Consider the following 27,709-nt stretch of genomic DNA (forward strand, 5'->3'; position numbering starts at 1 on the left):
ATTAGATAAATTCTTGAAATGGCGAATTTTCAAGGCTTCAGGGAATGGGCTTGATTGGTCTGATTTATTACTCCAACAGACTTAAAGCTAAAGTGGGAATCTTGCTCCTTCATACATTTCTACACCATACCATCAAAGGTATCAGCAATCGTGGGAGGTATAAGAGAGAAAATTCTTTGTTGGATCCTGATGCTTTTGTGATTCAAAGGTTCTTCAGAAGCTAAGAATGAGGCATGAACATTGCTGCTGGTGTTCGTTTTTAAAATATTTCGAGTGGAATCGAGAGAACAAAAGAAAAGGCAAAGGAAAAAGCAGTTATGGTCATCTTATGCTCAGACTAGGATAACAAAAATTCCATTGTGAACAATTTACCTATAAAATAGCCAGATTGAAGGGCTGTGACACCTACTACTGAAGGCTAAGAAGTTTCTAGGAAAATACAGAAGCAACTGTACCATAATTACTGGAAAATTAATTGAACAATTACATGCATACAGGTCATCATAAAAAAAAATACAAGCATGCATAGGAGAGTTAAACTACAATAAAAATACAAGGAAAATAACAATTCTACACCCTCAAATGTAAATGTTTCCACACAAATAATATTATCAAGCCTCCTAAAGTGTACTACAATTTAAAACACCTATTTTCACTGGGATGTGAAGGGCACTAAAAATAATCATTGTCCCATTTGTCTTTATTCACTCATGCTTTATACATGTGTATTTTGAATGACATTTGAAATTGAACTTATTCTTGTTTCTTTTTACACACAGTTATGGTGCAACAAGACACAGATGACAAAAAAAACACCCAAAAGAAAAAAGTTAAAGAACTAAAAGTGTTGGATGGCAAAACAGCTCAGAATTTGTGTAAGTACATTGATAAAATGCTGCAGTGTTTATTAATATGCATCTATTAACCTTTGGTCTGACAGAATGAGGTTAGTGAGTTTTTCTCAAGTCTGATATAAAGGTCTGCTTTATTTATCACATATACATTGAAACATGAAAGCAAACAGTGAATTGCATTGCGTTGCATCAAGTCAAATCACCGAGGATTTTGCTAAGCAGCCCGTAGGTATCACCAACACAACATGCCCGCATCTCACTACCCTACTCCATACATCTTTGGAATGTGGGAGGAAACCAGAGCACTAGGAAGAAAGCCATATGGCCACAGGGAGAAGGTACAATGTACAAACGCCTTACAAAGGCGGCAGTGGGAATTAAAAGATGATTATTGACTGGATTTCCGTGATTGTTTAAATTGATGCAGAATTAATTTTGATGTAAATATACTTTATATTTAAACTGCACATAGATATAACATGTTTTATTTTGTGTAGCAATCTTCTTGGGTTCTAACCGTATGCCATATGACCAAATAAAAAGAATGATCCTTGAAGTGGATGAGAAAACTCTAACAGAATCATTGATCCAGGTAACTATCTGCAATATTTCTTACAACTACTTTACACCAGCAGTTTTGCTAGATGTTAATTGTGAGATGGGTAGAAACCATTTAAACTAATTTTAAGTAACTAGTACACGTTACTATATTTCTGAAACCCCGCTGGTTTCCTTGGCTGCGGAAGTCTAAGGAAGACGCACTCCAGTCCCTCTGAGATTCAGATCTCTCCCACCCCAAACTCCAGTTTGTGTGGATGCTGTGTAATTTGCTACCCTGTTACAACTCAATACCAAGAGATAACAGACTCCACATTGCATACGACTAAAGAAATTATATTTATGAAGCATACTTAACTAAAGAGTTAGTAAAGAAAAGAAAGAAAAAGCACAAAAAGCCCATTATAATTAACCAGTCAAATGTGCACAAGTTGGAGCTCACCTTGAACTTCTGTCACTCATGCGCTGGGCCCTCGGTCTGTATGAAAGCTCACACCACCTTCCAAACATCGCTCGCAATCCATTTCGAACAAACGGGCCTCCCACTCAGTCATATCCTACGACCAGTTCTCCCCAGTATCTTCACTCTTCATCTCCCACGGAGCAAAAGTACCAAGACCAACCTTAGTATCCCTCACCAAAAAAACGTGCCCCCCAGTTCCACCATCCTAATTAGATGGCACACATTCCTCAACCTCCCTTTAACAATAACCCAAACAGGCTGAAAGCAGAACAGACTGCTCTTACAAAGCTGCTAAATGAAATACCTATAAGACCATGAGATATAGGAGCAGAAATAGGGCATTTGGCCCATCGAGTTTACTCTGCCATTCAGTCATGGGCTGATCCAATTCTTCCAGTCATCCCCACTCCCCTGCCTTCTCCCCATATCTTTTGATGCCATGGCTAATCAAGAACCTATCTATCTCTGCCTTAAATACTCCCAGTGACTTGGCCTCCACAGCCGCTCGTGGCAATAAATTCCATGGATTTACCACCCTCTGATTAAAGTAATTTATCTGCACCTCTATTCTAAATGGACGTCCTTCAATCCTGAAGTTGTGCCCTCTTGTCCTGGAGTCCCCTACCATGAAAAATAACTTTGCCATATCTAATCTGTTCAGGCATTTTAACATTCAGAATGTTTATATGAGATTTCCCCCGCCCCCCACCCCCATTCTCCTGAACTCCAGGGAATACAGCCCAAAAGCTGCCAAATGTTCCTCATACAGTAGTCCTTTCATTCCTGGAATCATTCTTGTGAATCTCCTCTGAACCCTCTCCAATGTCAGTATATCCTTTCTAAAATAAGGAGCCCAAAACTGTATACAATACTCCAAGTGTGGTCTCATGAGTACCTTATAGAGCCTCAACATCACATCCCTGCTCTTATACTCTATACCTCTAGAAATGAATGCCAACATTGCTTTCACCTTCTTCACCACTGATTCAGCCTGGAGGCTAACCTTTAAGGTATCCTGCACAAGGACTCCCAAGTCCCTTTGTATTTCTGTATTTTGAATTCTCTCCCCATCTAAATGAAAGTCTGCCTGTTCCACCAAAGTGCATGACCATATACTTTCCAACATTGTATTTCATTTGCCACTTCTTTGCCCATTCCCCTAAACTATCTAAATCTCTCTGCAGGCTCTCTTGTTTCCTCAACCATAACCACTCCTCCACCTAACTTTGTATCATCTGCAAATTTAGCCACAAATCCATTAATCCCATAGTCCAAATTATTGACATACTTTGTAAAAAGTAACGGTCCCAACACCATCCCCGTGGAACTCTACTGGTAACCGGCGGCCACTCAGAATAGGGTCCCTTTATTCCCACTCTCGTTTTCTGCCAACCAGCCAATGCTCCATCCATGCTAATAACTTCCCTGTAATTCCTTGGGCTCTTATCTTGCTAAGCAGCCTCATGTGTGGCACCTTGCCAAAAGCCTGAAAATCCAAATACACCACATCTACTACATCTCCTTTGTCTACCCTGCTTGTTACTTCCTCAAAAAATTGCAGTAGGCTAGTCAGGCAGGATTTTCCTTTCAGGAAACTGTGCTGGCTTTGGCCAATCTAGCCATGTGCCTCCGGGTACTCTGTAATCTCATCCCTAACAGTCAATTCCAACAACTTTCCAACCACTGTTGTCAGGCTAACAGGTCTATAGATTCCTTTCTGCTGCTTCCCACCCTTCTTAAATAGTGGAGTAACATTTGCAATTTTCCAATCATACGGTACAATGCCAGATCTATCAATTCTTGAAAGATCATTGTTAATGCCTCCACAATCTCTCCAGCTACTTCCTTCAGAACCCGAGGGTGCATTCCAGTAAAGCATACCTACAGCATAACAGTATAGATGTGAACCAGGGCATTACATTTCATATAACTTAACTCCGCAGTAGCTGAATAAATACTACACTGAATGATTTTGGACAGATGGATCCCACCTTTTAATCAGCCCCAATAACAAAGTCTGTCCAGATCATGTACACAAAATGTCAAACAACCACTCTCATCAGGGAGGAGGGATGCAGCATCCACATCAGGACCAGCGGACTCATAAGCAGTTACTTTCCCCAAGCAGTAAGGCTGATCAACAACTCCATGCACTCCTCCACACACCCAACCACCAGTCAGTCACCTTTCATACAGACAACCCTGAGCCTCACTTACCTTTATGGATATACAATCGACCTATGTATATAAGCAGTCTTTAAGTATCTATATTTATTATGTTTTATTTATCATTATTGTGCCTTCATTTTAGTGTGATTTTTTTGCGCTGCATCAGATCCTGAGTAACAATTATTGTTCTCCTTTACACTAGTGTACTAGAAATTACATTAAACATTCTTGAATACCCTACTCCAAAAAGAAAAAGTAAAGTGTTGACGATGCTGTTATATTACTTGTGGGTAGTATTGGAATTCTGCTGTCAAAGTACTGGGGGTGGCTTATCTTTTGATATACTGTACATAATTCCCATTGGCATCACTCCCACAACCTGCTCCAACAATGTCTTATCTGCCTCTGTTAAAATTTCTGCTTTTTTAGCTGTGCTACTAACTTAAACTAAAGATCTCAGCAGGTTAGACAGTATCTGTACAGGGAATAAATAGTCGATATTTTGGGCTGAGTCCCTTCATCAGGAGTGGAAAGCAAGGAGGAAGAATTCAGAATAAGTGGAGCAGATTACTGTATTGCTTTGGTGACAACTGTTGAATAAAGTACAAATTGCGCCTACCTGTGCCTTACCAATGGTAGCTGCACAAAGATGGCATGGCACAAATAATGAGGATCTTTGATAGATGCTATCTTCTGAAGGTAGTGTCTCCTGCAGATACTACCAGTGAGGATGAATGTGCCTGTGAAGTATTTGAACAGAATCTGCCACTACTGTGCATTTGAATTACCCATCCAAGCCATGATGCAGTCAAGTTGGATATTTTAAACAGCACATCTGTAGAAGCTTGTTAGAGTGTTCGATGACAAGTCAAATATCCTTAACCTTCTGGGGTCAGGACAGGTCATCCAGTGTGTTAATAACATCATAAGACCTAGGAGCTGAATTAAGCCATTCAGCCCATTGTGTCTACTCCACCATTCCATCAAGCATGATTTATTGCCCCTCTCAATCCTATTCTTCCACTTTCTCCCCAAGGCTTTTGACACCCTTACTAATTAAGAACCTATCAATCTCCACCTTAAATATACCCAATGTGTTGGCCTTCACAGTTGTCTGTGGCAATGAATTCCACAGATTCACCAGCCTCTGGCAAAAGAAATTCCTCTCATCTCTCTTCTAAGGATATCCTTGTATACTGAGTCTGTGCACTCTGACCATAAGGCCAGAAGGTATAGGAGCAGAACCAAGTCTACTCCACTATTTCATATTGGTGGATCCAATTTTCCTCTCAGCCCCAATCTCTTGCCTTCTCCCTGTGTCCCTTCATGTCCTGAACAATCAAGAATCCTATCAACATCTGCCTTAAATATACATAAAGACTTTGCCTGTGGCAAAGAATTCCACAGATTCACCACTCTCTGGCTGAATAAATTCCTCCTCATCTCAATTCTATAAGCATGGCCCTCTATTCTGAGGCTGTATCCTCTAGTCTTAGACTCTCCCACCTCGGAAACATCCTCTCCACATTCACCCTCTTAAGACCTTTCACTATTCGATAGGTTTCAATGAGTTATCCTTCATTCTTCTGAATTCCAGTGTATACAAGCCTAGTATTCTCTTCATATGACAAGTCATTCAATCCTGGCAACACACACAAAATGCTGGTGGAACGCAGCAGGCCAGGCAGCATCTATAAGGAGAAGCACTGTCAACGTTTTGGGCGGAGACCCTTTGTCAGGACTAACTGAAAGGAAAGATAGTAAGAGATTTGAAAGTAGTGGGGGGAGGAGGAAATGTGAAATGATAGGAGAAGACCGGAGGGGGTGGGATGAAGCTAAGAGCTGGAAAGGTGATTGGCGAAAGTGATACGGAGCTGGAGAAGGGAAAGGATCACGGGACGGGAGGCCTCAGGAGAAAGAAAGGGGGTGGGGGGGGAAGCACCAGAGGGAGATGGAGAACAGGCAAACAACTAAATATGTCAGGGATGGGGTAAGAAGGGGAGGAGGGGCATTAACTGAAGTTAGAGTAAGTCAATGTTCATGTCATCAGATTGGAGGCTACCCAGCTGGTATATAAGGTCGTGTTCCTCCAACCTGAGTTTGGATTCATTTTGATAGTAGAGGAGGCCATGACAAAATGAATCCACACTCAGGTTGGAGGAACTACACCTTATATACCGGCTGGGTAGCCTCCAACCTGATGGCATGAACATTTTCTCTAACTTCCATTAATGCCCCTCCTCCCCTTCTGTGACTTTCATCTGTTGGACATTCTCCCCCCCCCCAACGGTATCCTCTGGTCCTAAACTCCCGATGGAGCATCCTCTATTCAGGCCTATCAATACTTCATAACTTTCAATGAGATCCCCTCCCCCCCATTAATGTCTTGCAATTTAAAGCTGTTGACTATCTTCACCGTGGGTCCCTGGATGTAGACTGATGCATGTTTGCTCTCATCCCCTTTCATTAAGTCAACAATCAACTCTTTAGTTTTACCGACATTGAGTAAGAGGTTGAATGATAAACCTGTAGTTTACCAGAAGCCTCATCTAAATACCGAACATACTGGAAGCATTCAGCCAGTCAGGCAGCATATATGAAATGGGAAGCAGTTTTGATTAAGTTTGACAAGCTATGCCTTGACCTCTTCATTGTGAGAACTGGTCTTAAAAGGAATCATTTTACTGATACCTAACAACATGAAGTATTAATTCTGTTTCCCTCTCCATAGGTGCTGCTTGATATGCTGAGTTTTTCCAGCAATTTCTTTTCCTTTAAGCTTAGCTTTTTTTTTGTCAATGCCCTTGACAATGTCATATAAGAAAGTGTGTTTGATAATTCCAGTTGACTGATGGATGTTGTGGATGAGTTGGTAGTTCTTAATATTAAAGCATTTTGTGAAATCTAATCTGATCATTATGAGAGCTTAAATGAGCCTGAAAATACAATGATGAATATTTGAAATTAACTTTAACTGAGTTGTTCATGATTGGTTTTTTTTTGCCATTATCATGTTTCATTAGTTGTATTATGGTTAAATTATTGTTTACTATATTGCATTATAAGATTCACGCTAGTACTTACTTAAGCCCATCACCCCTACTGGGACATTGGGTACCAAAGGTAGCTTGCCAGAGTTCTCTTTCTTTGGCCAGTCTTTCATGTGTCTCCAGATGTGCCAAATTTCTTGGTGTATCCCTCCTCTCCCAGGCACGAGGCCTTTGACGCTTCTGTTAGTGATTCTGTAGCACTGGGCTTTTACGGGATGGGGTTGCTAGTCCCATGCCCAATTCTCCTCCTTTTTCAGCTGGGCTGGGACCATCCATGGTGGAGTTATTCATGTTGGTGGTGTTCACTAAAGCTACTGCTCAAACTGTAGACAATAATATAAGCCTGTTTTCTTTTCAGAATCTTGTTAAGCAGCTTCCTACACAGGAGCAATTGAGTGCTTTACTTGAGCTGAAGGATGAATACGATGAGCTCTCAGAACCAGAACAATTCGGAGTAGTGGTATGTATTTTTATACTACTAAAATGGCACTCAGTTCTTTTTTTTTGGGCAGTCATCTTTCAGTAACTGTTGAGGTCTCAAGTTGATTTCTCACCTTTGTATCAATCAAACTCTGTAACACTGCATATTGTTTGTCCCACTCCCATCAGGGAGGAGGCCACATAGCATCCACACTAGAATTGCCAGTCTCAAAAACAGTTTCTCCAAGTAGTAAGGCTGATCAACACCTCCACCCACTAACTTCACCGCTACTTTATTATTTTCTGTCAATTACTGCATGTACAACCTAGCGCCACTTTATGGACAACCAGTCTATGTATAAAAGCTATCCTGTGAATTTAGATGTATTGTGTTTTTTATTATTGTATTCTTTATCTTTTTTTGTGCTACATTGGATCCAGAGTAACAATTATTTTGTTTTCCTTTACACTTGTGTACAGGAAATAACATTAAACAATCTTGAATCTTACATCCTGAATTCAAACTGCATTAAATTTAACTTTGCACTCAACACAAAATGTACTAATTTATAAGACAGTCTTTTCAAACCAAATGCCACTCATCATTAGCACAGGAGCAAAAACTGGCCCATGAACAATCAATGAATACTAAAAATGCTATACTCTTAAACATTAGTCAAGGAAGTTGTGTTACGGATGAGATTTTGTTTTATTTTTGTTGCAATGTCACAGAAGGATAATAATTATGCTGGAGAAAAATTATTCCCTGCTGTTGTTTGGGTCACAGCCAGCCAAAGTCTGATATTAAATCCTGTGAAGCGCTATAGAGCAATACTTTCAGTCTGTCACCTTTTATTATGGCTCCTCTCATCTTCAACTAACCTTGCCTGGCATCATATTAAAATCAGGAATCAATTTCTTTCCAACAAATATCCACTTTCATTGTGACGATATTCAATACCTCTCAGAAAAATAAAGCTTGAAGGAAGCCATAGCTGAGCACTTGATCTTTTCTCTGGTAATGTCCCAAAAAGATTTAATTTTGTTTCACTTCATTTGAATGATGTGCTTTTTAAAAATCAGCACTTCGTTCTACATGTGTGTACTTGAGGCAAGCTTATCATCCTGCTTCCCTGGCTATGGATACAGTGTCACTTTTTATTTTACAGTGTATTCTTGGGTTACCTAGATCTACAGGGTAAAGGGAATTTACAAGAGTTCCTAAAGGAAAACAAACTGTAGGGGGGAGTATCCTGTCTGTGTCCATGTACCCCTAGGTAACTTGAAAAATAAGACCATAAAGTATAGGAGCAGAATTAGGCCATTTGACACATCGGGTCTGCTTGGCCATTTCTTCACGGCTGATCCATTTCCCTCTCAGCCCGTCTTCTGCCTTCTCCCCATATCCCTTCATGCCCTGACTAATCAAGAATTTATCAACCTCTGTCTTAAATATACCCAATGGCTTGGCTCCACAGCTGCCTGTGGTAACAAATTCCACAGATTCGGCACTCTCTAGCTAAAGAAATTCCACCTCATCTCTGTTCTAAATGGATGTCTGACTATTCTGAAGCTGTGTCCTCTGGTTTTAGACTCCCCCACCATAGGAAACATCCTCTCCATATCCATTCTATTGACAATTTCAGAAATATTGTCCTGGTACCATTGCAATCAATATTGTTAGTCATGTATCAAACAAAAACGTCAACATGTATTTTTCAGGGAGAAAAGTTTTCATTGTGCAATCTAATCATCATAGGCCAACTGTTATTTCTGCTCTAATCACCCCCTACCATTCAGTGAACTCACACATGATTCTACACTTTTCCATCCAGCCCCTTGGTTCTTGAGATTCTTTGTCCATGTAGGATTGATCTTAGAGTAGGTTAAAAGGTTAGCACAACATCATGGGCCAAGGAACTTGTGCTGTGTGGTAGTGAACTTATTCTATCACAGTTCTCTGGAATGGAGTTTCAAACAGTTAATAGTACTCTGAATGAAGGAATTTATTTCCCATCTTTGTGCTATGTGGGCGACTGTATCCTGAGTCCATAGACTCTAGTTCTGAGCATTGAAGTCAGATGAAACAACCTTTCTAAAAACCACTGTTTTCTTGAGAAGAATCTCTACAAACTCTACAACCATTCCTTATAAGGCAACCACTAATGTTGGTAAATAATATTTTAGACTACACTTTGCCATATAAGAAAGCTGAATGTTGAATGCAAGTAGAGATTTAAGCTGAAACCTTATGAGAAATTCTTCAGACCACATTTGGAGTTTTGAGCCTCTAATCTAAGAAAAGATGTGCTGGCATTGGTGAGGGTCCAGAGGAGGTTCACAGGAATATCCAGAGAATTAGAGTGTTAACTTATGAGGAGCATTTCATGGCTTTGGACCTGTACTTGCTGCAGTTCAAAAGAATGGGGGTGGGGGGATCTCATTGAAACTCATCAAATATTGAAATGGCCTAGATAGAGTGGATGTGGAGAGGATGTTTCCTATAGTGAGTATATCTAGGACCAGAGGACATAGAAGGATACCTTTTTAGAACAGAGATGAGAAGGAATTTCTTTAGTTAGTGGGTGATGAATTTGTGGAATTCTTTGCCACATAAGGCTGCGGAGGACAATTTAATGAGTATATTTTGAGTGGAGGTTAATAGGTTCTTGATTAGTAAGGCCATCAAAGGTTATGAAGGGAAGACGAAAGAGTGAAGTTGAGGGGGATGCTAAATCAACCATTATGGAATGGCAGAGCAGACTTCATGGGCCAGATGGCCTAATTCTGCTCCGATGTCTTATGGTATAAATCTGCTTTGTGAAAGTCTACATGATGAATGGAACACAGAGGGCAGCGTAGATAACCAGACCTTTCAGCTTCTGGTTATTTGAAAAGGATAAGGATTATTTGAAAAGGATCTTGTAAGATAGTTATCAATGTTTTATTAAATAAACAAAGAACTTGCAGTTACATAATACTTTCAATAACAGCACTTTTGACAGATATCTCTTGGCCAGTAGAACATTGTGTACCAATGAGCAAATCTCTCTGAGAAGAGAATGTGAATGTTCAATTAAATTTTTCAGCATTTAAGTGTTCTAAAATGCTCTCCAAGCAATAAGGAACTCTTAAAGTCATGATGGAAATGTGGCAGCCAATTCATGTGCAGCTTTCCCTAGTTTTCTACAAATTAAGAATTTGTGCAGCCAACTACAAGAACAGTTGCAGTGCATGCCTATGCAACATTTAGAGTGTTTCCGAAGGCATGATGATCCCTTGGGTTTTACATTGCCATTGTTCTAATTTGTTTGCCCATTTCTGATAACATACTGTCACAAAGATATGATAATATTACATTTTCTAGTTTTCTATCTAGTTTATGAATTTTGTTTGTATTTCACAATTGCAGATGAGCTCTGTGACCCGCCTGGAATCCCGTCTGAATGCAATACAATTCCAGCTGCAGTTTGAGGAACAAGTTAATAACATTAAGCCTGACATTGTGTCAGTGAAAGCGGCCTGCGAGGAAGTGAGATCCAGTGAAAATTTTTCCAAGTTAATGGAAATCATCCTTTTGATAGGGAACTTCATGAATGCAGGATCGCGGAATGCTGGAGCATTTGGATTCAACATTAGCTACCTTTGTAAAGTAAGTGGCACTGCTGAAGTACAATTATTGCAGACATTAATATTTAATTTTCTCAAACAGGAGCTAAATGGAGCCATGAAATGTCCTTGGCAAGTTGGATTAAGAAGAATCCCAAAACACTCTTTTACATCTATGAGGAGGGTAGCTAAGAAAAAATAAATCCATTCCAGGTCTAAAGGGAAGTCAGAAAAAAGGCTTAAAACTTATTGCTTCTATTTAGCACTTCTATTAAGTGCTAAAAGGACAAAGAGAATTGAAAATGGACAGTGACAGAGGTCTTCTAAGGGTAGAGAGAGAAGCAGCAAAGATGATGGGACCATGTGATGAGCTCTTTTTATACCATTAAGAAACATTCTATTCAAATTTGCAGATAAGACTCAACCAATCAGATAGCCCCTATTCAAATAATGCAACACCAGAAAAGTTTCCAGAACTTTTCCCAAATGCTACAAAGACTGTAACTACTGGGGTACACAGATGCATACTAAACAGTTAGGTGCATGTAAGTGGTTATATATAAAATACAAGCAGGCAGTTAATTATGAACCTGCAAAGTAAATAACAATTAAACAGTCTAATGCAACAGTTGGTTATCTTTGGCTTCATAAGGGCAGTTAGAGAGTGCAATATTGTGATTCAACCATAAAATATAGGAGCTGAATAAGGCCATTTGACCCAACCAGTCTGCTCTGTCATTCCATCATGGCTGATCCATTTTTCCTCTTGGCCCCGGTCTCCTGCCTTCTTCCTGTATCCCTACATCCCCTGATTAATCAGGAATCTGACAACCTCTACCTTAAATGTACTCAATGACTTGGCCACCACAGCTGACTGTCACAACAAATTCCACAGATTCACCATTCCCTGGCTAAAGAAATACCTCACCTCCTTGATTGATAAAAGATTCTGCGCATGGTGGAAATGTTGAGTAACACGTACAATGCTGGAGGAACTCAGCAGGTCAGGCAGCGTCTATGGAGAGAAATGAACAGTCTACATTCAGTTCATGACTGTTCATCAGGACTGGAAGGGTGGGGGGGAAGCAAAGCCAAAACAAGAAGTTGCGGAGAGGAGGAGAAGGACAAGCTGGCAGATGATAGGTGAAACCAAGTAAGGGGAAGGTGGGTGGGTGGGGAAGAGGAGATGAAATGAGGATCTGGTAGGGGATAGGTAGGAGAGGCTGAAGAAGGAGGAATCTGATAGGAGAAGACAGTGGACCATGGAAGAAAGGGAAAAAAGAGGGCCATCAGAGGGAGGTGATGGGCAGGTCAAGAGAAGACAGGTGAGACGGGAATCAGAATGGAAAAAGCGAGAGGGAGGGGAGAAATTTTAAGGTTCATATTTGATTCAGGAACAGAAAGAGAGAGCTTGGTAATGCCAGTGCTTTGGAGTGAACACACAACGCCAGTAATGCTAATGGCTTTGTAATACTTTCACTCATTATTTATTGATTAACTTGAGCTCTTAAAGCTTGGTAAAAATAGCCCACTTAATTCCCTCGATTCTTTTATACACCCACACAAGTAGCCCACATAGATGGTAAGAATGAAATCCTGGAATAGATGCTTTGACTTCATCACATTTCTACAGTGTTTCAGTACATTTGAGCTAGGGAGGCAGTAAAATATGACATTGCTATTTGTTTACCTCATGTCAACACATATTGAAATTACATGGAACATGGATTTCTTGTAGGAAAACTTTGACTTGTGTGAAAGAAGAGTGGCAGTAAATCAGCATGCATTTTAAAACTGCCATAGTTTTCATTTTCCCTTGACATAAGGGTAGTAAAAGTGTACAATAGAATTGTGGTTACATAATTGGTTAATATTCTAGAAGCCTAGAAGAATTTGGTGAGAAATCAGAGCAAATTCAATTATATTGGTATCTGTAGTGGTGAAAACCCCATTTATTTGGTCATATCCTGTCAGAAAGGGAATTAGCCATTCTCACACAATCTGATGTGTCTAACTAGAAATCTATAGAATGATGAGTGATTGGTAACTGCCTTCTGAGATGGCCTAGTAAAAATTAATATTCTTCCCCTTTCTTTTTGGTGCAGTTGAGAGATACAAAATCAACTGATCAGAAGATGACACTGATGCACTTTTTAGCTGAAACCTGTGAAGAACAGTACCCTGAAGTTATTCGCTTCACTGAAGATCTAAACCATGTGGAAAAAGCAAGTCGAGGTAAAGAGTTTGTTAAGGTTTTAAACAGAGAATGACCTAGATAATTACCGGAAAGTATTAATCTCATCATCCACTAATGCATCTTGTGAAGTGAGTAGCCATTGATTAGAACTGGTATAGCAGCCATCTCTGCCTCTGACCTACTTAATAATGATAGCTCTGCCTCCAGTATGCAGTTTGTTTTTATTGGTATTGCACAATGATATTAGATTTCTCTCAAAGCTACTAAACTGCCGGATCATTTTAAAAGGAACCAGTGGCTTGAGATTGATGCAAGGCCACTGATGTCAGCAGCCTCTCCACAGATGTACATTGACAGGGATTTGTGCAAATTTAATTAGAAGTCAGAGCACTGGTTTAAAGTATACTCATTTCGCAGTAAAAATTATCATCGCTAGGGCTCACTGTGGTTCCATCAAGAGCTTTCACTGCTGTTTCTGCCTTAACCCTTTTTTAACTAAGTGGGAAAGCAATTCTTGAAATATAAAATTAAATTAAGTAAATCTTAAATGTAAACAAAATTATTAGGTCTGGCATTGATATTGTGACTAGAGATCTCACCTCCATTTCCAGAAATGGGTAAAATTACCGAACTAACCTATGAAAAATCAAAAAGGTTAATGTTCTTTTTCAAATGAAACGTTAACATTTTTCTTTTGACTTGTTTGTTTCAACAATACCTTGTAAAACATAGAAAGGTTCTTTGTTGTAGGTATTATAAACCCACAACTCATAAGTAAATCACCTGAGCAGACATACAGTGATACAGGTATAGATAGATTTAGAGAGAAGTTTGTAGATTGGACTGCAGGGTTAGTTCCCACTTCCTAATACGTATGGAAATGCAATGGTTAAGGTTCTAGGCTAGCAATCCGCATTCTCAAACATTGATCCAGTGATACTAGGTGACTCTATGTCAGCAGGATTCAATTTCAAGTAATTCTGTAAATCTGGAATTGAACAAAAAAGGTAACTGTAATCATAATCTTCCAAACTGTTGTAAACAAAACATCCTCTTAACCAACATCCATCAAGGAAGAAAATTCAACCAATCCCCAAGTATGGTTTGTCGGTGACTTCCAACGGACCAGTTGTGTTAATTAGTACAATTCAGGGCAAGCAGGGATGAACAGTAAATAAGATCATAAAATACAAGATTAAAATTAGGCCATTTGGCCCATCAAGTCTGCTCTGCCATTTCATCATGGCTGATCTATTTTCCCTCTCAGCCCCAATCTCCTGCCTTCTCCCTGTATCCCTTCATCCCCTGACTAATCAAGAATCTGTGAACCTCTGCCTTAAATATACCCAATGACTTGGCTTCCACAGCTGCCTTTAGCAACAAATTCCACGGATTCACCACTCTCTGGCTAAAGAAATTCCTCCTCACTTCCATTCTAATAGGACACCCCTCTATTCTGAGGCTGTGGCCTCTGGTCTTAGACTCCCACAGCATAGGAAACAACCTTTCCACATCCACTCTATTGAAGCATTTCAATGTTAGATAGGTTTCAATGAGGTCACCCCCATTCCTCTGAATTCCAATAAGCAGAAGCCCAGAGCCATCAAACACTCCTCATATGACAAGTCTTTCAATTCCAGAATTATTTTCATAAACTCTCCCCAATGTTAGCACATCCTTTCTTAGATAAGGGGCCTAAAACTGCTCACAATACTCCAAGTGAGCCATCACCCGCGCTTTATAAAACCTCAACATTACATCCTTGCTTTTATATTCTAGTCCTCTAGAAATGAATGCTAACATCACATTTGCCTTCCTCACAACTGAGTAAACCTGCAAATTAACCTTTAGGGACTCATGCACAAGGACCCCCAAGTCCCTTTGTACCTCAGATTTTTGAATTTTCTCTCCATTTAAAAAGTAATCTACCGTTTTATTTCTTTTACCAAAGTGCATGAACGTACACTTTTCAGCACTGTATTCCATCTGCTATTTCTTTGCCCAATTTTCTGAATCTGTCTAAGTCTTTCAATAACCTCCCTATGTCCTCAAAGCTACCTGCCCCTCCATCTGCTTTCATATTGTCCACAAACCTGGCCAGAAATGCATCAATTCCATCATCTAAATCATTGACATATAATGTAAAAAGAAGCAATCCCAACTCAGACCCTTGTGGAACACCACTAGTCACTGGCAGCCAATCAAAAAAGGTTCCCTTTATTCTGACACTTTGCCTCCCGCCAATCAGCCAGTGTTCTGTCCATGCTAGTATCTTTCCTATAATACCATGGATTCTAAATTGTTAAGCAATCTCATGTGTGACACCTTGTCAGAGGCCCTCTGAAAATCCAATTACATAACATCCACCAATTCTTCTTTGTTATTTTTGCAAAGAATTCAAACAAGATTTTCCCTTGAGGAAACCATGCTGACTACAGCCTATTTTATCACGTGCCCCGAAACCACATCCTTAACAATTGAATCCAACATCATCTCAGCCACTGAGGTCAGACTAACTGGCCTATAGTTTTCTTTCTCCTGCCTCTTTCCTTTCTTGAAAAGTGGAGTGACATTTTCAATTTTCCAGTCCTCCGGAACCATGGTAGTATGCTAGTATCACCATATGTCCATAGCAAATATTTTAAAAATGCAAGCTTAACGACATTGTTCTCATTGATGCAGTAATGGAATTGCAGATGCGTAAGAGGCCAGAACTGAACTCAATGACTGAATTCAAAAGGTCATGGGAAAATATCACAGCAACAGAGAAGTGTGAAGCCATACAGTGGTTTTTATGAAGCAGCCTGATATGTTGTTGAGATTGATACTGTACAGTATTAGGGACTTCCAGGCCAACGAGCCCACGCTGCCCAATTACACCCACATGACCAATTAACCTACTAACCTATACATCTTTGGAATGTGGAAGGAAGCTAGAGCACCCAGAGGAAACCAACTCCTTACAGACAGTGGTGGAATTGAACCTGTATCACTGGCACAGTAGTAGCGTTACATTAACTCTTATAAAGCTTTGCAGCCCCAACATGTTCAGTAAGCAGTTGTGGTAACACAGTCGATATGCTTAGGAGGTTAGCTTGGGCTAAAAATAGAATGATATAGTTCAACCAATCCATTTTAGTTAAGGTTATACACAATGATTGAGGTAGTGGATAAGGGCAAGAGTTATGGCTTATCTTTTTTTTAAATTACTATATGTTGGATATTTTTCACTCATTTCTCCCCTCATTGAGTTGATGAAAAATTCAGATACAGATTTATTTATCACTTGTACATTGAAGTATAGAGTAAAATGTTTTGTTGTGTTAGCAGCAACCAGTACATTGAAGGAGCAACCCTCAAATATCACCCCGCAGTCTGGTGCCAACTTAACATGCCCACAAAGCTCCACAGAACAGGAGAAGAAGCAGCAGCAACAACAAAATAAAATAAGCCAACGGCTACAAAGCAACTCCTTTCCCATTCCTTCGTCTCACACACCCAGACAGGCCTCCAATCCCAGGATAGGTTGCCTGAGCCCTAACTCCTCACGCCGCTCCCAAAGTTATCCCTATGAAGAAAGATCATTGGAAATTTAGAGGACCTGGAGGGTGACATTATCCAATACCAATTGTACATGTAACCATCTTGCATGTACAGTTGGTGTTAAGTAACGATATCAAAGAGTAGTTTGTTGGTAAAGAGTCGAGGCTGGATCCTGAGGAGACTCCAAAGCTAACCAAATGGGAATAAGACTGGTTTTAATTCTTTTGCCCTGCTTCATTCACACTTTTCAATAGTGAGGAAATAGTTAAAAAAAACCATGTCTGATTGCTATTCAGTGACTTCTTCCAGGCAGTAAATGTATGTGAAAACTGTCAAGAGTGTATTTGTTTTTTGGAAATTATGGTCTTGTTGTCACAGATTTCTACTGTGTAAACAGTGCCACTGTCCGTTTCAAGTCTCACAAACTAACAAGTTAGTGCATTGTGGATTGATTGAGAATATAGGAACAGAGATTGGCCATTTTCTCCTCATACATATTCACCATTCAGTGAATTTGTTGCTGATCCATGACCTCACCACATGTACTTCCTTCTGTTTATCAAAACTCTATTAACCTTTGATTTAAAGTTAACAGTTGACACAGGCATGGAGTAATATAGTCATAAAGTAATACAGCACAGATACAGAGGCCCTTCAGCCCATTTCATCCAACAAGTCCAATTTGCCCATGTTTGACCTATATATCTATGACCTTTCCCTCTGCATATACCTTTCCTACTGTTTTCTTATTGCTGCCTCAATCAACTTTCTTTGCATGATAATGTTGCCCATCATATCCCATTTCAATCTCTCCTCTCTCAGCTAAAGCCTATGCCTTCTAGTTTCAATTCTCTTTCCCTGGGGGAAAAGGACTGTGCACTTATCATATTTTTGCCCCTCATGATTTTATACAGCTCTATCAGGTTCACCCATTGGTCTACTTTGCTTCAGTGAATTAAGTACCTATCCTGCCCAACCTTTCCCTATAATTCAGTCCTGAAAACATTCTCATGAATTGACTTTGCACATCTGTGAAAGGGAGTTCCAGATTTTCAAAGCCTTCTCAATGTAGAATTCCAAAAAAGGCTGGATTTTGTACCTCAGATCTGTATTTCCCAAGGGCCAGCAATTGTTTCAGATCTGATCTGCAATATCAGATCTCTTACAAGATATACAAGCCTTTCCTCATACAACCTGTATACTGAGGTTATTTCCTGTTAGAATCACTGAATGACAATTAGTAACCTTGGCTGGTTTCCTTCCTGAGGATAGTTGAAGCTCGGATCTATTCCTGTAATTGCACTCAATGCATATTTGAGAAGCTGTAAAATAAGTGGTTCACAGACACTCTATATCTTTGTTGTCTACAGTTTCAGCAGAAATGCTGCAGAAGAATCTGGACCAAATGGGGAAGCAGATCACTAGACTGCAAAAGGACCTTGATAGTTTCCCACCATCCAACAACGAGCAAGACAAATTTGTAGAGAAAATGTCAATATCCTTTCACTTAATCAAACTAACTTAAAGCTGGTTCTCGTACTAGGCAGTACCTTACTACTGCCAGTGCTTCTTACTTTTAATCAGGAAATAGGAGGACCTGTATAGCAGCTTTCTTGTTCATTTCAGGATGTCCATACTGCTTGAAAGCCAACAAATTACATTTTGAAACAGTGTTCACTATTATATTGTATATCACCAACAATGTTTCAGTGGCTAAGATGTTGGAGAAAATCCTGAGAGGCAGGATTTATGAGCACTTGGAGAGACAAAATCTGATTAGGGATAGTCAGCATGAGGAAGTAGAAAGGTGGGTTAGTAACTTTGTTGATGACACAAAAATTGGGGGTGTTGTAGATAGTCTGGAGGGTTGTCAGAAGTTACAATGCAACATCGATAGCAGAACTGGGCTGAGAAATTGCAGATGGAGTTCAACCCAGAAAAGTGTGAAGTGGTTCATTTCAGTAGGTCAAAGTTGAAGACAGTATATAATATTAATGGTAAGACTCTTGGCAGTGTGGAGGATCAGCGAGATCTTGGGGTCCATGTCCATAGGACACTCAAAGCTGCTGCTGCTCCTCTTACTATCTTTCCTTTCAGTTAGTCCTGATGAAGGGTCTCGGCCTGAAACGTCGACAGTGCTTCTCCTTATAGATGCTGCCTGGCCTGCTGTGTTCCACCAGCATTTTGTGTGTACTGCACAGGTTGACTGTTGTTAAGAAGGTGTGTAGTGTGTTGGTCTTCAACAACCATGGGATTGAGTTCAAGAGCCATGAGGTAATGTTACAGCTATATAAGACCTTATTTAGACCCCACTTGGATTACTGTGCTCAGTTCTGGTCACCTGATTACAGGAAGGATGTGGATACTATACAGAGAGATGAAAGGAGATTTACAAGAATGTTGCCTGGATTGGAGAACATGCCTTATGGGAATAGGTTGAGTGAACTTGGCCTTCTTTTCTTGGAGTGACGGAGGATGAGAGGTGATCTGATAGGTGTATAAGATGATGAGAGGCATTGATTGTGTAGTAGCCAAAGGCTTTTCCTCAGGGCTGAAATGGCTAACACAAGGGGGCATAGTTTTAAGGAGCTTGAAAGTAGATACGAAGGGAGATGTCAGGTAAGTTTTTCACACAGAGAGTGATGGGTGCATGGAATGCACTGCCAGCGATGGTGGTAGAGACGGATACAATAGGGTCTTTTAAGAGACTCTTAGGTACGTGGAGCTTAGAAAACTAGAAGGCTGTGCGGTAGGGAAATTCTAAGCAGTTTCGAGAGTAGGTTACATGGTTGGCACAACATTGTGGGCAGAAGAGCCTGTAATGTGCTGTAGATTTCTGTGTTTCCTGTAAACATATCGTTGTTCATTTCTGCCAAAAAGTTCAAATTTTGTCTCATCTATCTTTGTTTTGAAGAGCAGTGTTTCCTACGTGGTGTCCTTCCATGAACACTATTCGAGTTCAATGTTTTTCTTATAGTGGACACATGAGCAGAGACTTTAGCAAGTTCTAGAGTTTTCCGCAGGTCTTTTGCTGTTACCCTTGGGTTCTTTTTCACCTCCTTCAGCACTGCACGTTGTGCTCTTGGTGTGATCTTTGCAAGACGCCCACTCCTAGGGAGAGTAGCAACAGTACTGAATTTCCTCCATTTGTAGACTATTCCTCTTACTGTGGACTGACGAACACTCTGGTTTTCTGAGACAGAATATTGAAAAGTACAGCAGAGGAACAAGCCCAAGGTGTTATGATGAACTACCTAAATTAGCTAGTATTTTGTTATATATATATAAAGGCATAAATATATTTATTGTCTTTATAAGGCAGACTTGGCATATGTTGGAAATACGGGGGTTTCGTAGTAAAAGTTAGAGTTTCTTATCTAGTAGGATAGATTTGTGGACGAGGAAATAATAATGGAACAGACCAATTATCCTTGATCAAAACTGGAAAAGTTAGAGGAGTTTAGTCTTCAAGGAAGCATAAAATGGGAAATTCGGTTAGATCATAATGCTGAGGAGTAGAACTAGGCCATTTGGCCCATCAAGTCTACTCCATATCGAGTTTAGAAGGAAAGTTCAGCAATGTGACAAGATTGATCTGACATTACATTTTGGGAACTGTTTTCTTTGTTTAAATTAATTTGTAAATTAGAGATAAAACATGTGGGAATGAAACCAGGAAGTAATTTTTTACAGTCTTGAAAGAGCTTAGCCAATCATCCACCATTGCACTGTCAAAATTGCTACAGTTTTGCTTATTCGAGTGTGAGGAGTATATAATAAATAGAATCAGTGGTATATAAATCAATTGGAACTAATTGAAATGCAGATAGGCTTGGGAAAGTGAATAATAAAAATTGCTGGAAACACACAGCAGGTCAGACAGTATCTATGGAAAGAGAGAGGTAATGTTTCTGATCAAAGATCTTTCATCTCACTGAGAAGGGGAAAACCAAGTGGTTTTATTTTCCAGACGGGTGGGGAAGTGTTGGACAGGACTAAGGGAGACCAGGTTTGCCATGGGGATAAGCTGTTAATGAAATCATCCAGTTGATAGGACATTAAAGACCAATTTATACTTCTGCGTCAAATCTACGCCGTAGGTACAGCAAAACCACGTACCCTAAGCTGTAGCCTGATGCACCCCTCCCCCAAAAATGTAATTACACGTTGCAGCGACACAGACCGCACAACTGTGATTGGTCCGCTTGGTAGCATCGTATTTCCTCCTATACATTTCGAGTTTTAGCTTCAGGTGGAAGTCAACAGGCTCTAGCAGCTAGCTACAAACTGGTGTCAAGCACAGTGTCCTCCGTAATTTTGGAGGTCTGTAAAGCTGTATGGAAAACATTGCAGCCAAGAGTTCCTTCCCTGCCCTTCAGTCGCCCAATGGGAAACTATTGCAGCTGATTTTTGGCAACTATAGAACTTTCCGAACCGTGTCGGCAGTTTCTGTGCTCCATTTCAGTCACCATTGTTTGAAGTACACAAAGAAACTCAACACAGTAGCATAGAAACCACACTGCCAATTAGCGTTTTGGCGGTGAATTGCAGAGCGACGCAGACGCACCAATGTACAAGTATAAATGCTCACAACGGTGTAGGCCACTTGCGTAGGCTATGGCAAAGAGCCTATGCAGAAGTATAAATCAGCCTTAAGGGCAAATACAGAGAGGGAACACAAAGGAAGAAGCACTTCACAGGTGATAATGGAGACAGGAAAAACTGAGTCAGTGGTACAGGTGAATGACCTGAACTTAGTGGCCACTGTACATTTTGTTAATGCTGATTAGCCAATCATGTGGCAGCAATTTAATGTATAACAGCATGCAGATATGGTCAAGGGGTTTAGTTGTTGTTCAGACCAAACATTAGAATGGGGACGAAATATGATCCAAGTGACTTTGACCATGGAATGAATGTTGGTGCCAGAGGAGGTGGTTTGACTGTCTCAGAATGTGTGAATCTGGAATGTTCATGCACAACAGTCTCCAGAGCAGGGGTTTCTAATCTGGGGTCCATGAATCCCTTGGCTAATGGTAGGAGTCCATGGCGTAAAAAAGGATGGGAACCCCCTGCTGCAGAGTTTACACAGAATATTGTGAAAAGGAAAAGAAGCATCCAGTAAGTGGCATTTCTGAGGGTGAAATCACCTTGTTAATGAGAAAGGTCAGAGGAGAATGGCGAGACTGGTTCAAGCTGACAGGAAGGAGACGGTAACTCAAATAACCGCACGTGACAACAGTACTGTGCAGAAGAGCATCTCTGAATGCACAACACGGTGAACCTTGAAGTAGATGGGCTATTGAGGCAGAAGACCATAAACATACATTCAGTATTAGGTACAGGAGATACCTAATAAAGTGGCCACTGAGTGTACAAAAAATTAGGTCAACTTTGATTCAAACACCTGAAGTTGTAGGATTTAAGTTAGTGCCAAGCAGGTTGCTATATTACAGATAGAAGTTGCTGGCTTCATTACAACAATGTAGAAGGTCACTCAAATACATGTCAAACTGGTAATAGATGGAAAATCAAAGTGGCATCCAATAGGAAGATCAAAGTCACTACTGCAGCCAGTACTTACAGTTATAAAGATGAGCGTCTGCTTTTAATTGAAGTATTCTATTCATAGATGTCGATAAATAGTACAGTCAGAAAAATAGCTTTCTCCAGTGTATTTCTTTTCATGTTATCAAAGGACACTTTAATCCTTCTCTCTCTAATCATTGAATGCTTTATTGGTCTAGGCTCATCGTGCCATGAATAGCACACTTCTGACAGAAAATGAGCTGTAAATGAAAAAGTTATTTCTTTTAAAGCAAAGTCTACAATTACAGAAAATGTCAAAAAGAAATGGCATATGTTCCAATTATTCGATAACAGAACAGCAATCTAAGTGCAAAGTCACAAGACGAAATAACATAGAGAGTAAGAAACTCTCAGAAAAGAGAAAGAAGGAAAGTTGGATGAGTACTCATGAATGAGATTTGTTAGCTCAAAGATTAACTTTCGTATTCTGTGCAGCGTGGAAAAGACAAGTGTGAAGAAATTTTTATGCACTTATCCCTGACTGAAAATGGAGAGGCCAAGAATAGAGCAGTTGAGCATTGCACTGACATTAGTGAAAAGTATATTGGAAGACCAGTGAGTGTTTGTCTTTTCCAAGGAGTAAATAATGCAAAATATTCATGTCTATGAAAAGTATTGTCTGCTTTGTTAATATTGTACTTAGGTTTATCTAGACGAGAGCCTCATTCCACACCTGCATATCAGACCTTGGACTTCTTCGACTGTGCATTCCAGACAAGACTTATTTGGCATATATCTTAGTAATTTCTTTTATCCATGCAGATAATATTTCAATTTGATGTTAATGTTATCAATGGTTGTACAGTGTCCTTTTTTATCTTTCTCTTCCATGTAAGATTTTACACTGCTTGTGCCCAGAGTGAAACTGGTGAAGTCATTTTGTGTGATAGCATAAAACACACAAAATGCAGGAGAAACTAAGGTCAGGCAGCATCTACGGAGAGGAATAAACAGTTGACAGGACAATAGATGAAGGGTCTCGCCCAAAACATCAACTGTTTATTCCTCTCCATAGATGCTGCCTGATCAGCTGATTTCCTGCAGTATTTTGGGTGTGTTAATCTGGATTTCTAGCTTCTGCAGAATCTCTTGTGTTGCAATAGTGTAAGTATGTGTTGTTCTTTGGGGGGGAAATTCCATCAAGTTTCCAGTCACTAAAAGTAGTTTGTGTTTTTAATGGGTTTTGTGGTATTTCTCCCACTTTGGTTCTGATAGTGTACATGAAAATATTCCCAGCTCTGTGCAGTTCTCATCCAAATTAACTGAATACACCTCTGACCATTTTCAGATTTATTTTATCCTTCTCTGGTACCAAGCAAAGCAACAGTAGCTCATTAGTTTTTGCCAGTTTTCTGAAGTTGCTCCATTGGCTTTTGAATCAATGGCTTCAGTTTGTAATCTGGGAAAGTATTAAGATTTTTTACTCATTTCACAACTGTTTCCAGAGCAAGAAGCAATGCCCTAAAGTGCAACACCTTATTAGAAAAAAGACCTAGCATGTGATTTCACTATTATCCAGCTTTTGAATCCAGAAATTCAGTATTTAAATACCCTGCCAATGTGCCTCCAAAAGTTGAGATATGGTCATGCAACCCAATCTCAAAAAGAATGAAAATGGTTTTTACTAATGACAAAAAGTGTATAAAATTGCAAATTTTGTTAAATGTGAATTTTGAAATCATATATTCAGAAATAGATTTAATTTCTCCTTTTTTCCTTATGCAGCTAAAGCATTTTAGAAATCTGTTTTATCATGTAAAGCATTGTGACATATATGGTGGATGAAATCTGTCCATTTTACTAATCTTTACAATAGTGTTTTTGATAGAGACATAAAAAACATTGTGGTCTTCTAACCAGATGGATCTATGAAGAGAGAAATGATGCAATCTGCTTACAACTAAGGCAAGATTTTGGGGGGCACAAATAAACTGAATAGAGTATTCAGAAGCGTTGTGTTTGCTCGCCTATAACTACTGATGAGACTTGGAGGCAGGAGATTGAACAAAGCCAGAACACGAAATAAACCTTTATTCAGTAAAACCACACATCTACAAAAACTTCAACAGCTGTTGGAAAATTGAAGAGCCGTCTGTACTCCGAAAGGCAAACAGAGGAAGGAAGACAGCCACTTACATGTTGTAATGGTGAGAAACTCCTCTGAATTGTCTGGCACTTTTACCTGCAGGTGTTCTTCAGTTAGAGAAAGTTCCACTTTGCGAAGTAGCGACCCCTGTTCAATTCCACGAAGAGATCTGCAGGTACCAGTTAAGGGGAACTGGTGTGTTTCCAGATTTGCATTGAGATCTGCACCCAACCTCACTGTACAATGGGCTTTCTTGATGATGACTATCAGAGCTGCCCAACACATGTAGTTGGCAGATTTGATCACACCAGCTTGTTGCAGGTCATCTGGTGCCAGACTTAGGGGGCAGAAAAATGAATTTGATTCTGGATGGAGATGGAGTTTTGTTTGCAATTTGGTACAGTAACCTAAACCAACTTGAAACACTGTTACATAGTGCTGTTGCAGTTATTGTATGGTCTCACGTACTGATGGTGTTAACTAACATAACTTGAATGGCCAGTGTCTTCGTACAGACCTCATCCAAAAGGATACTCCAGAGATCAAGCTTGTCCAGTCAGATCTGGCTGATTTGTTAAAACACACCACTAATGGAGAGAAAATTCAAAAATCTGAGGTGCAAGGGGATTGGGAGTCCTCCTGCAGGATTTCCTAAAGTTTACTTTACAGGTTGAGTCGGAGGTGAGGAAGACAAATGCGATGTCAATATTTCAAGAGGACTAGAATATCAAAGCAAGGGTGTAATGTTGAGGCTTTATAAAGTACTAGTGAGACCTCACGGAGTATTGTAAGCAGTTTTGGAAAGGATGTGCTGCTATTGAAGAGGCTTCAAAGAAGTTAAAGAAGGTTTACAAAAATTATTCCAGGATTGAAAGGCCTGATATATGAACACTGTTTGATGGCTCTGGCCCTGGACTCACTGGAATTCAGAATGTTGAAATACCTCAATAGAGTGAATGTGGAGAGGATGTTTCGTATGGTGGGGGAGTCTAAGACCAGGGAACACAGCTTCAGAATATAGGGTTATCCTATGGGAACAGAGCTTCAGAATATAGGGTTATCCTATTAGAACAGAGATGAAGAGGAATCTCTTTAGCCAGCGGGTGGTGAATCTGTGGAATTTGTTACCACAGGCAGCTGTGGAGGCCATCATATTTAAAGTAGTGGTTGATAGATTCTTGATTGGTCAAGGAGGCATTAAGGGATACAGGGAGAAGGCAGGAGACTGGGGCTGAGAGGTAAAATGGATCAATCATGATGAAGTAGGGGAGCTGACTCGATAGGCCAAATGGCCTTAATTCTGCTCCTTTATGGACTTAGTGTCTTATTGACTTGGTTGCCATTCACCATATAGTGTAATTCACCAATCTGCTGGAATGATGCACTGCAAGTGGAATGATCAGCAGTTTTGACTGGTGGGAACCCAAGTGCCCACCATTTGTGTTTGGAAATAATGGTGATATCTGACACCATGTCAGTTTGTAGTTTGACCAATTGATTGTTGATAAATGCATTGACATACTATTTCCAAGTAACAAAGTCAACTTTGAATGTGACCATTAAACTTGTTGATTTTGATGGTTGTTGAAACTTATTACTCTTGTGTTTCACTGGCTTAGAAAGGCCTGTTAAATGGAAGGGTGTGTTGCTTCACTGTCTAATTCTCTATCATATCTTTCAAATACATATCATCAATCAGAAATACTCCCTCTTTTTTTAGAGCTGGGGTTTGAGTTCTGATGAGGACTGCTGTCCAAATGTTGTGTCTGCATTTTTTTAATGATTTACTCTTTTAACTAACATGTTTTATATAACAGTAAGGGAGCCTTTCATATAGCAACAACATGCCAACAAAAAACAGCCAAATGGCCTAATTCTGCTTGTGTGTCTTTTGGGCTAAATAAATATATATATTTATATATAAATAAATATATTTGAACTGTGCTTCAGTCATGTTATGAAATTTAAGCTTTTCACAGTCACGACTGACAACACCAGCATATGTGATAAAGTCATCAGCATCGTGTTTACATACATTTAAGCCAAATCTCAGTGAACAGATAGGGAGATAGTAATGGAAAAACACTATGATGCAGCTATATAATGCTTCCCACCCTCCCTGTTCTTAGACTTTAAAGCAGACACTCTGTGCCTGACATTTCCAGTCTGGGAAAAGATTCCAACTGTTTACCCTGTCTTTGTCTCTGTTAATTTAAATAACCTCTGTCAAGTCCACCCTTAGATTCCAGCGCTCTAGGAAGGACAACCCAAGTTTTCAACCTTTCGTTGTAGTACATACTCTCTAATCCAGGCAACTCAGACACTCGAATCTTCTTCTGAACCCTTTGTGCTGCCTTCACATAATGGGGCACTAGAAATGCACACAATACTCCAAGTGTGATCTGACTGTAGTTTTATATAGTTGCAGCTCAACTTTCTTACTTTAGAAAGATCCTTTTTCTCTTTTACTGAATACCCTTACCAGTGAAGGTGAGCATGCAATTCACCACATTTACCACCTTATCCACTTTCATAGTCACTTTTAGTGAACTATGAACCTGGACCCCTATGTGTAATTCCCTATCCGGTATGACAGATGGTATGGACCCGTATGTAGGGTTGGAATTCTATCATTTCTAAATGTCATACAGCTTGATTAATATAGAAGGGAATACTTTAAATCCATCTTAAGCAATGTCAGAAATAAATAAGGCATTATGCTTTCTAGCAAGGAGATTCAGCTTTGATAAAATTCATTCATTTAATCTCTACTTTAAAAATTCTTCATTCCATCATCCTGACATTTGTTGTTTTATATTATTCTGTGTATTTGCATTTAATTTTCTCAAATGATTTTGCTTGTATTTTCAAAATAGTAATTATTCTAGAGTTTGTGTAATTTAGGAATACTGAGAAGAGATATAAAATTAGACTAAAGTATTTAATGTTTATATGGCCCACAATTGTGATTTCATTATTTTCATGAAATTGTTTTCAGTATAAACAGGGCAGCAGGGGTTGACTTATTAAAGCTTCCTACTTCCTCTGTGAATTTTTCATTATTAATAATGATGCTAATTGAGTCATCACTGAGATTGCAACTATCACTGACTCTGTCATGAATTGTTTGGTTATTGGTAAATGTTACCTGCTTGCTGAAACTGTTAATAT

The 27,709-nt window shown here is 39.6% G+C and overlaps 1 protein-coding gene across 2 annotated transcripts in view; it reads left to right on the plus strand.

Moving 5' to 3' along the window:
- Positions 1–27,709, plus strand: part of LOC140739253 (protein diaphanous homolog 1) — a 174,489-nt gene that overhangs the window by 64,054 nt on the left and 82,726 nt on the right. For both annotated transcript variants that reach the window (XM_073067394.1, XM_073067395.1), the window contains exons 2-7: positions 780–875; positions 1,352–1,446; positions 7,453–7,554; positions 10,927–11,166; positions 13,229–13,358; positions 18,234–18,358. In XM_073067394.1, the coding sequence (XP_072923495.1) occupies positions 780–875; positions 1,352–1,446; positions 7,453–7,554; positions 10,927–11,166; positions 13,229–13,358; positions 18,234–18,358 (788 nt within the window). The remainder of the gene's footprint in view (positions 1–779; positions 876–1,351; positions 1,447–7,452; positions 7,555–10,926; positions 11,167–13,228; positions 13,359–18,233; positions 18,359–27,709) is intronic.

The sequence above is a fragment of the Hemitrygon akajei genome, chromosome 15, assembly GCF_048418815.1.
Source record: "Hemitrygon akajei chromosome 15, sHemAka1.3, whole genome shotgun sequence".
Taxonomy (NCBI): Eukaryota; Metazoa; Chordata; class Chondrichthyes; order Myliobatiformes; family Dasyatidae; genus Hemitrygon; species Hemitrygon akajei.